This window comes from Sinocyclocheilus anshuiensis, unplaced genomic scaffold, assembly GCF_001515605.1.
Source record: "Sinocyclocheilus anshuiensis isolate Anshui unplaced genomic scaffold, SAMN03320099.WGS_v1.1 scaffold609, whole genome shotgun sequence".
Taxonomy (NCBI): domain Eukaryota; kingdom Metazoa; phylum Chordata; class Actinopteri; order Cypriniformes; family Cyprinidae; genus Sinocyclocheilus; species Sinocyclocheilus anshuiensis.
Genome location: NW_015541011.1, coordinates 1339580 through 1349991, shown reverse-complemented (window position 1 = coordinate 1349991; position 10412 = coordinate 1339580). Strand labels below are relative to the sequence as shown.

Sequence of the window (10412 nt, the reverse complement as noted above, 5' to 3'; positions counted from 1 at the left end):
CAGCGACCAGCACGGATCAGCTCTAGGCATGACGAAGCGGATATCGTCCACTTTTGGAAGGCCAAACAAAGTAGTTTCACTTTCACAACGAAACACACTTCAGGTCGCTTCACGACATGGCGGCAGCAACAATACTACAGCGAGAATAAAAGTTACGCCTTCTTTCTTTGCGTGAACATTTGGGCGGCGTTATGCAAATCTTCCCACATCGTGACGTAGACATGTGGGGGCGTGTTAGAATGAGCCGTTTTAGGTAGGTGTGGTTGACTCTTAACTTTTATAAAGAATATCTCTTTGGATTTGAGACTTTAGTTTTTGCAACTTTACCGATCTTCTTTATGCACCAAGAGCTTGTAACACTTCAAAGAGAAAGGAAAAATTGAAATCGCATCATATGACCCCTTTAAGGAACTGTTTCAGCATGGAACTAGTTAATGGTGAAAGTGTGGTTTTACCAGCGGGAAGAGAAAGCAGACTTTGTAAGCACAGACTCTAGTTAGCATTTGGATGTGTTCCACGACTGATGAAGACGAGATAAGACATAAGATAAGATATTTTTTTAAGAAGTACCAGCAACAAAAGAGAGGTAATAACTTAGAATGTTAGCAGGCTCAAGTGCCTTCATTTTTTCTAATGCTACTATATCTGTGGCAGTCCTTACCATTGTTTGTGTGATTTAGGAGTCTTGTTGTTTTAACTAAGTGCTCAGTCCATACAGGAAACAGTCGATTAGTTGGCCCTCATACCTCATAAATTATCATTGTTCTGCTTTACGGCCCATTGAACAAACTAGGGAGCTGCCTTAGAATTGGCCAGCTGTGGAGCCTAAGGTGAAAAAACAGGACTACAAGTTTATGTGTCCGATTGCCGAATGCTAATTTCACTATGCCCGATGTCCTTTTGGCTGCTGTAATTTTGTGACCAGGGTTGAATGTTTTCAGAGTCTTTCCTTGTGGCAGAAAAACACAAGAACTTTGTACTCAGTCACGTTAAGAAACAGCAATTTTCCGCCATCAAAAACCTCTAATGATTCCCCATTAAGTAGATGGACCCACAGTTCTTTCTTGTAGGACGGAAAGGGATCATGATATTTTTGTTAAGCGGACTGTTTTTTGAATAAATGACAGTGGCTCTGGAGTCGTTCAGCTCGGACAAAAGCGAAAAACAAGTCTGCAGGCAGATGGCACCTGTGCAAACAAGACGTCCCTTGTTTATTGATAGACCCTTTGCTTTAAAAAAACTTAAGTGGCGCTAACAGGAGGCAGATCACTGCACCATTAGTGATTATAGGGTGGTTTGGCTTAACTGAGTCTCCACTACACTCAGACATAGACACACACACACACACGCTCATATGCATCATTTGCAAGATCAGAGCAGCCTGGACATCCCGAGGTCACATATGTGTCAGCAGTCCATTGGCCTCCTAATGGCTGCTTGCTGGAGGACTCAGAGGTAGGAGCAGCCTTCTCTAATTAGCCCCTGTGCAGGCTGTGCTCTCTAGCTGGCGTGAGTCCACTCCCTGGAGCTGAATTTGGAGTTCACAGGCAGGCTCTGAGCAGCATGAAAGGATTGTCTTTGTGTCTGCATACTGAGGCCTGCTGTAACATAGACTGGACCTGTGTTTCTCCAGAGTGCATTTACATTGGCCCCCTGTATCTTGAGCTGCTGTTGAAATGTGACATTACGAAAGCTTCTGGGCTTGAAGGGTCTGCACGACACAGTCCTCTGGTTTTATAAAGACAAGGCTCAGTTATGCAGAATGGAGTACTCAGTCACCATCGTTTGCCATATGCAGTGGTGCATAAAACACTTTATGTCTGTGGTTGCTGTTTCTTGGCTGGTTTTGATTGAACAAATATAGCATTTTCAACATCAAAACTTTGTGCACTTTAAATGTTTTCTAGCCATCTATTTTTTTTCTAGAATCTGATTTAGGCTATAATTTCTGTTGTTAACTAGAACAATTCAGTTAATGTTTTTACAGTTTCAGTCAATGGCTTTTTTTTCTGTTCCCGATGTTTTAAAGTATTTATGTCCAAAACCATAATTAATAGAGTACAATTTAAATAATCTTGCAAATAACTCGTTCTCACTTGTTCTCACTCTCACTTTTACCACAGCTAACAATCATCTTCAAGAACTTTCAAGAATGTGTAGACCAGAAGATGTACCATGCTGAGACTGACGAGCTTCCAGCTGCATTTGCTGATGGTTCAAAAAACGGAGGTGACCGCCATGGGGCCAACACCCTACGTATAGTAGAGAAGGTGCCTGGACAACATGTGGAGATCCAGGCACGTTATATCGGCACCACTATTGTAGTTCGGCAGGTTGGCCGCTACCTCACCTTTGCAGTGCGGATGCCAGAGGAGGTTGTGAATTCGGTGGAGGACCAGGACAACCAGGACCTTTACCTCTGCCTGCATGGTTGCCCTGCCAACCAGCGAATAGACTTCAGGACCTTCAGAGCACATGCGGCAGAGAGCCAAGGCTTAGGCAGGGAAAGGTCAGGCACTCCTACACATGGCTTTACATACCAGTCAGCCATGTCCAAGTGCAAAGAACGTCTACCAGTTGAGGATTTGTATTTCCAATCCTGTGTTTTTGACCTGCTATCTTCTGGGGACATCAACTTCACCCTGGCGGCCTACTACGCCTTTGAGGATGTTAAAATGCTCCACTCCAACAAAGACAAGTATCACCTATTCGAAAGGGATACAATATTCAATTCTGCCTCAGAAAGATGGGGTTTTAGTTTCCTAATCCTCATCAGCCTTGTTGTAGCACAGTTATGGACTGACTTGTGTTTCATTTGTCTGTAGTCCCCAATGGAGATCCTTGTTAGATGGATGTAAGATGCTGTATGCACGTGAAATGCTGCTCTCACAGTGTTGTGTTCCATCTATCAGAGGCTGGGCTTCTCAGCTAGAGCCTGAGCTTCTGCCGAGGGCTTTCACACTTGTGTGTCTTGTGTCACGCCATGGACTCATCTCTCGTCATCATCGCGTACGTTCATTCATCAGGCCAGAGCTGAAGTGTTCCTGGAGATCCACCCATCTCTATGGTTAATCATGCTGATCTCATAACTGCTTCATGACAGAGAACGCAGTGCTGAGAGGTCCTGAGACTCGAGTCAGATTAAACCACCCTTTTTCCCACCAGGGTGATGTGCCACTGACAGGAGTGAGAGGGGGATGATCCTTTACAGAAAGAAGAGGTTGGAGATGTTCTTCAGTTCACTTGATGCCAAGTGAGAGATGAAGTATGTCTCCCGGAGCCAGGCTGGAGGACATGACAGGAGCTTTTATTAACGTCTCCAAACGTTGGAGGGCCGGCAGGAGTTCTCTCTTTGAAGAAGCTCCAGCTTCGGAAAAATGTTAGCTTTCTAGAGAAAACCCCCTGGCCAAGGCCATGTCAGACTAGTAAGTCATGTTGTCTAAAGAGGCCATAACATCAGGCCTTTTGTATAGTTTGTCTATGTGTGTGTGCAAGAGAAAGATGTGTTATTTTGTGGGTGATTATATGAATGCTTGTGTGTGTATGAGTGAAGTGTTTCATAATATCTGTATATTGCACCCAGCTCTGGTGTGGTGGTTCATGGGTCAGTAAGAAGTTTTACTGCCTGCCAAGAGCTTTCCTACATTTTATATAAAAAAGGGTGTCAACCATTGTGTCAAACAGACTTTAAACTACACCCATACTGCTTAGGTGTTATAATTTTGGAAAATATTAATTTAATTTTCTCCATTGTCAAATTGGGTGTTCAAAGTCAGCCTGAACAACTGTTAGGCACATAGAGAATAACTTTGTTCACAAAGTCAAGGCCATTGAATTAAAAAAAATATAATTCACGTCATACAATTGTATAGCCCAAGACAGAGTTGTCTTTGAAAATAGCACACTTGCTTCCGATAAACACATTTGTGGAAAAAAAATAATCATGTCAGTTTGCAGTAGGTAGCATAACCATCAACGTATATATATAGGAGAGAGCCAAGTTCCTCCATACAATGTTTGCAGTTTGAGATGGGACCCACAAGGAAGGTCAATCAACCATCCTTACTGCTTCTTAAAGAGCAATGCCTTGCTCTCCATTTCAAAAGGGTGTCGACGTGGCTGTGCTGTAGGCCCCGTTTAACTCACGACTCTAGATCTGTGAATTTATGGCGTTTTGCCAAAGAACAAGCCATGGTGCCAACAACTTCCCAAACAGCTGAATTTTCTCTTTCTCATGGGACCTTTTGTGGTTCACTTAAGTATTTGGGCTCAAACCAGATGTCCTGATTGTGTATAATATTGGAAGGTGCTGCTAACTACAGTGTGGTGGATGGACCAGTTCAGGAGCTATTGAGAACATCTGCCATGCATTTCTTGTGACATTTGAAATGGGGGCATGTGCTCTTCAGCCATTAGCAGGCTCAGGATTACCTGCACTCAGTATTGTAAATAGCATTAGTAGTATTGGCGAGCTAAAGTCACACGATACATAGCGCCACTATTTTGAAAAGTGAAACTGCACCCTTGGTAGCGTAATAGTTTTTTAGGCCGTGTCTAGAGACTGTTGGAAAGGTCTTTATGGAAGAGGAAGCCCACATAACTTCATCTTCATCATGTCCCATTTCTTCTAAGAACATCTGTCACTGTTGTCTCTTATCAGTGTTTGTTTTCTTAGTAAAAAGTTTGAACTATGAAAATATGGTTTAGATATTAATTATACATAAAGAATCCTTTGAAAGACTTCATGATAATTTATTCTTACACTGTAAAGTTTTGCGAGCCTTACTACTGCTAAGAAAGCTTGTGTTGTTGGTGCAGTTCAAGGCTTTAAAGAGACTTTTGAAAGCATACAAAATGATTGTAATGACTTGTGTTTAAGTGTGCTTGTGTTGTCAGTGCTTTTTGGATTTATATGTGTAATGTGACATGTATATAAGTTTGTGTGATTTAGCAAATAATATTTTGTGCTGAGTTTTTGGTACATCAGAGGGTGTGGTGAAATTTATCTTTAAATGTAAAGGGATATTGTGTACACAAGCACCACAAAAAAATAAGATAAGGGACTTACAATCTCATTTGGAACAAGAGTAAAAAAAGAGACATCATGTCCTTTAACTAAATAGTAAGTAGGAAACGTGTCACTTGCGGTGTTCATGTGTTGTTTATTACAAAAGCACTTTATGTTTTTATTCTCTTTAACCTAGCTCTTACTTGGTTTTAACTTGATGGTGAAAGAGGTTATGCTAAAAAAATTAAAGTGAATGATAACATCTTCAAATGTATTAACATTGAATGGGAGATACCAGACAGCTTAGTCTGTTTTTGTATGTAGGACTAAAGCGGTGCCACACACCACCTGTAAATACTGTAAATTATTTATTGAAGAAAAATAAAGTGTCATGTTGATATATTTTTGATGTTTGGGTTTTTGTATCCAGCTGTGTTCCTTTTTGTTTGAATTCATGTTTGACAATGGAAGTGACTTCACCACAGCATTAGACTTAGTGTAAGTACGTTGAGCTAAGACTGCCACCTAATGGTACAATAAGTAAACTCAATTTGCTGAATCATTTTAGACTACAGCCGTGATCCTATCTAAAGAGAACAATGTTCATTACCGTGTTTGAGCCCTATTGTAACTTTTGCTCTATAAACCTCAGATATTATTTCTAGTCAAAGGTGCTTTCCCCACTTATAAAGAATCAACAATTATAAGCGAAAAGACTGAGCAGAAAGATTTAAAAGGTTTTTATGACGTTTCTAATCCAATTCGTCATTATGATTCAAAACAGGCTAGGCCTATATCATATCTGAAGGACGTTACCAGCGCAATAACTATATATTAATTCCCTTATTCTCTTTAATAACTTAAATATGTTATTAATGTTAAAGCGTGCTGAAAAACAACAAAATATACAATATGGACTGAAGAATGTCTCACTTTAGCAATGGACTACTTGCACGAGCCTCGTGACGTACTTCCGTTTTGAAATAATACAGCTGTTATTTCCGGTTATATATATTTTCGATGTGCCATAATCATCTAGTTGATTTAAATGCCTATTAAAATGAGAGCCCGTGGGATGATTTCAAAATCCGGACATTTTCAGAGACAGGCGAAGAGATATTCTGATGATTACTGTGTGCAGAATTTTCCAAACTCAATGGAACGTGAAGTTTTAATCCAGCATAAAGCGATGTGAGAAAACTGGCTGGTAAACGTGATTGTTTCACCACAGTGTCAGTGCTCTAAACTAATCGCGAAGCTGCAGTGTACGTGAGATCTGATGAATATCAGAATGAACCTTTTCTTTATCTGGGTTATGTTTATGTTTAAAAATATGTATGTAAATATGTCACTATTCTGTCATTTTTCATTCACAATCATCTCACTGTATGCAATACCAAAATATGAATATTCAAAGTAGTCGCACTGTCAACGCGTTACTGTTAAAATTAATTAAATGTTTAACGTAATTAAAATTTCTTTAAAGGCAGTTACCGCACATTCATTCAGCCATTTAAAAAATATGAATAGGAGCACCAACACGCACAAGCAATAATGCTCTTACAAAAATTAACCATGGTTTTACCATAGAGTAAACAGAGGTCCCCAACCACCGGGTCGCGACCACTGATCTAAATACAGGTGCATCTCAATAAATTAGAATGTCGTGGAAAAGTTCATTTATTTCAGTAATTCAACTGAAATTGTGAAACTCGTGTATTAAATAAATTCAGTGCACACAGACTGAAGTAGTTTAAGTCTTTGGTTCTTTTAATTGTGATGATTTTGGCTCACATTTAACAAAAACCCACCAATTCACTATCTCAACAAATTAGAATACTTCATAAGACCAATAAAAAAAACATTTTTAGTGAATTGTTGGCCTTCTGGAAAGTATGTTCATTTACTGTACATGTACTCAATAGTTGGTAGGGGCTCCTTTTGCTTTAATTACTGCCTCAATTCGGCGTGGCATGGAGGTGATCAGTTTGTGGCACTGCTGAGGTGGTATGGAAGCCCAGGCTTCGTTGACAGTGGCCTTCAGCTCATCTGCATTTTTTGGTCTCTTGTTTCTCATTTTCCTCTTGACAATACCCCATAGATTCTCTCAATTCTCTCAATCAACCGAAACTGACATATGGTTTCTAGAGAGCAAAAAGGTTTTGTGAAAAAAGGGAAGACTTTAAAATAAAGTCTGTAAAATAAACTGTTAAAAGGATTTGATGATCACTAGTCTAGTGAATGTAGCCTAAGTTATTGTTGTCATCATTCAGGTTGTATTTCAGCTTTAATGTACGGTTGTTGTTTTTTAACAAAGCAGCTTGATATTTGCCATAGCGACTCTAGTGGACTGCCGAGTCGCTTTCACTCCAGAATGGCGGACGCGGGCTGCTGCTGGGCGCCGCTGTTGCAATGGTACGTTCTTTGGTTTTACTACAAATAAAACCAAAAAAGTGCAATTGTAGTTAAACCATAATAAACCACAAATAAACCCGGGTTTTGCTACACTAACCATAGTTTAACCATGGTGTTTGAATTAGGTTATACAAATGGTAAACCGCAAAACAAATCAATAAAAATAAAACAACATGGTTACTACACTTTTACTATAGTAAAACCATGGTTATTTTTCGTAAGGGTGTTTATCAGTCAAATTCATTTAAAACTGTAAATTCAACAGGTATGAAATATGATCAGTATATATTTATTATTCAGAATGCATATTTGGAAGAGAATATATTCAGATATAGAGATATTCATAGGAACATTTCAGCAGGTTGAAGATAATTCATGTTAACGCAGAGAATTTTACTAATTTTTTAAATGTATTATTCCAGCCCTAAAACAGTAATAATCTGCTTTCTGCGCTAAACGCTGACGGGAAACTCCCGAGCTGTATTCAAACGCACGAACGGCCGAGTCAATTAAATTTTTTTTATTTTACCATTCAGAGGTTTGTCCTAAATATAACATTAAATAAATGAAAATGAATGAAAAATTAAAGTTGGTTAGCTTGTTGAAACTTAACGAAGACCGCAATTGACATTGTAGTTTTGCATAAAACTAGTTATGAAAACTGCTATTAGTTTTAATTATCAGTGAAGAACAAAAACAGAGATAGTCCATGATGTAGGAAAGTTTAATACATATAGGTCTATAAACATATGTACAGAACAATTAATCTGAACAGTGGCTTTTCACAAATATAAATTACTTTAAATTGGCTTGTTTCAAAGCTTAACATGTCCATGGAGTGAGAGCAGGAGCTTGGGTGGGAAAGTAGTAACACATCTTCAGTATTTCATTGCAGACGTATCCACATTTCACCAGCTCACCTGCTCTCCCAGTCCTGCCACGTTTTGAAAATGAGCACACTACATTGTTCCCCACTCACCAGAGCCGGCTTTACATGCACCTTGTTAAAATTCCATCCTGGCAATTGTTTTGAAATAGTACACTACAGCATAATACTGCATCATTTCCGACTGCTTTACATCCTTGTACCAATCCGGTGTTTGAATCTACACAAGAATAAGGCACAGATGGAAAAACACATCAAACAAACAATCAATGAATGGTATTTACCAGCATGCCAGTCGGTCAATGTTTTGGCACAAAATCTGGTTCACAAAAAATAGATCGAGACACCTGCCCACTCCCTAAACACGCATCTGTCCATTCATATGGTGCTCACATTTCCACTTAAAGGTCAACGGTATCAGCGTTTCAGCACACTCATACTGAGAAAACAACTCAACGAAACATGAAAATCAGATTCGGGTAATGTCTACCATTACTACATACTCAAAATCGAGCAAGTACTGTCCTTTTAGTGCAATAAAAAGATGCAACAGTACAAGCACTGACCATAAAGTGAATTTAAGTGGTGCCAAGTGTTACAGATATAAGAAAATAAAGAGAAAGATAGCTTACGTGCTATGATTATCTAGTGTTCAGACAAGGTCTACATAGACCCTGAATACTGTTTAGCCTTTTTTTTTTCTTCTTTCTTTTTTAAATAAGGCTACTGTCCTCAAACAGGGCGTCTGAGCATTACAATATTAACAAGTGGTGGGTCTGCAATAGCGAAGACACATTAGCTGATTTGATAAATCGAGAAAAACAATTCCAGTAATTGTTGCGGTTGTTGCTCGTCACATATTTGTGACTCCTACATGATAACAATATCAAAAGACAAAAATGTACATGTAATCACTTGATTTTTTTTCCTCAAAATGACATACGATCACAGGGGTCTGGGTATTTCAGAAAGCAAAACCAATTGTTTCAAATAGCTCAACAGAACAATGAATCAACATCTGAAGGTGCAATTAGAACAATTCCTTTTTTCTCCTCCCACAAAGGCTACTTTCATGAAAAAAAAAAATCCTTTTTTGCACAAACCAAAACAACACAAAACAAAAAGACATGAACATCAAAGAAAAGTTTGCTTTGGGGATAGTCCCTTTCTGCTAATGACTCTCAACAAAGACCAAATACATGAGGCACTTTCTAACTTAGGCAAACTTCAACACTTCATCAAGTTCAATCATAGTCCATAGGACTAACCATGCTTTGTTCTGTCTCCTCAGTCCAAAATGGCAGACTTAACCTGGTTGTGAAACCTAGAAGAGAGTGGAGGACACAGTGGCGATAAAGAGGAGTTTGGTGGTGGCTCCATTTATTGCCTGAGGTGGCCTTTCTGCCATGACCTTTGGCAGTACAGACCGTCTCTGCACTAACCAAGTATTCACCTCACGTCTTCCTGTTGTTCCAATTAAAGTCCGTCACAGGTTTCTGCTCTGCAGTTCTTTCCAAAGCAGGTGAGATAGGCTCAAGAGGGGATTTCTGAGACTGAGGGGAGCGGGGGTCAATCAGGGGCGGGGGTTTGTCGGGGTAGAAGGGGCGGTAGTGATCGGGCCCCATTGGGCCATGGTTTCCAGGGGGTCCCCTGTGGTCTGGCATCCTTCGGAAGTCCTGTGGATGCCCTCCTCCACCTGGGTAATAGTTCGGAGAGCGGTATTCATCCGAACGCCTTCTCTTAGGGTCTGGATGTCTGAAAACATAAAGCTAAATTTTAGTTCTACAGCTCTACACACAACAACACAGTTTTGGGCACGAGGACGGGCATTTTTCATGTTGTCCACATTAACAAATTTAAATGGGTTATATGATGCGATTTCCAATTTTTCTCTTTGGAGTGTTACAAGCTGCTCGTGAATAGATAAGATCCCTAAAGTTGCAAAGACTAAAGTCTCAAACCCAAAGAGATATTCTTTATAAAAGTTAAGACTCGTCCACGCCCTCCTAAAACGCCTCGTTTAAACACGCCCCCACGTCTACGTCACTGTGTGGGAAGATTTGCATAATGCCGCCCAAATGTTCATGCAAAGAAAGAAGGCGT

The 10412-nt window shown here is 39.7% G+C and overlaps 2 protein-coding genes across 2 annotated transcripts in view; one reads left to right on the top strand and one right to left on the bottom strand.

Annotated features, from left to right (window-relative positions):
• Positions 1-3596, top strand: part of LOC107690376 (repulsive guidance molecule A-like) — a 12682-nt gene extending 9086 nt beyond the window's left edge. The window contains exon 4 of the mRNA XM_016488686.1: positions 2124-3596. Within this exon, the coding sequence (XP_016344172.1) occupies positions 2124-2825 (702 nt within the window). The 3' untranslated portion in view covers positions 2826-3596. The remainder of the gene's footprint in view (positions 1-2123) is intronic.
• A 4535-nt stretch (positions 3597-8131) lies between these two features.
• LOC107690375 (chromodomain-helicase-DNA-binding protein 2-like) overlaps positions 8132-10412 on the bottom strand; it is a 36749-nt gene continuing 34468 nt past the window's right edge. The window contains exon 38 of the mRNA XM_016488685.1: positions 8132-10064. Coding sequence (XP_016344171.1) covers positions 9764-10064 — 301 coding nt within the window. The 3' untranslated portion in view covers positions 8132-9763. The remainder of the gene's footprint in view (positions 10065-10412) is intronic.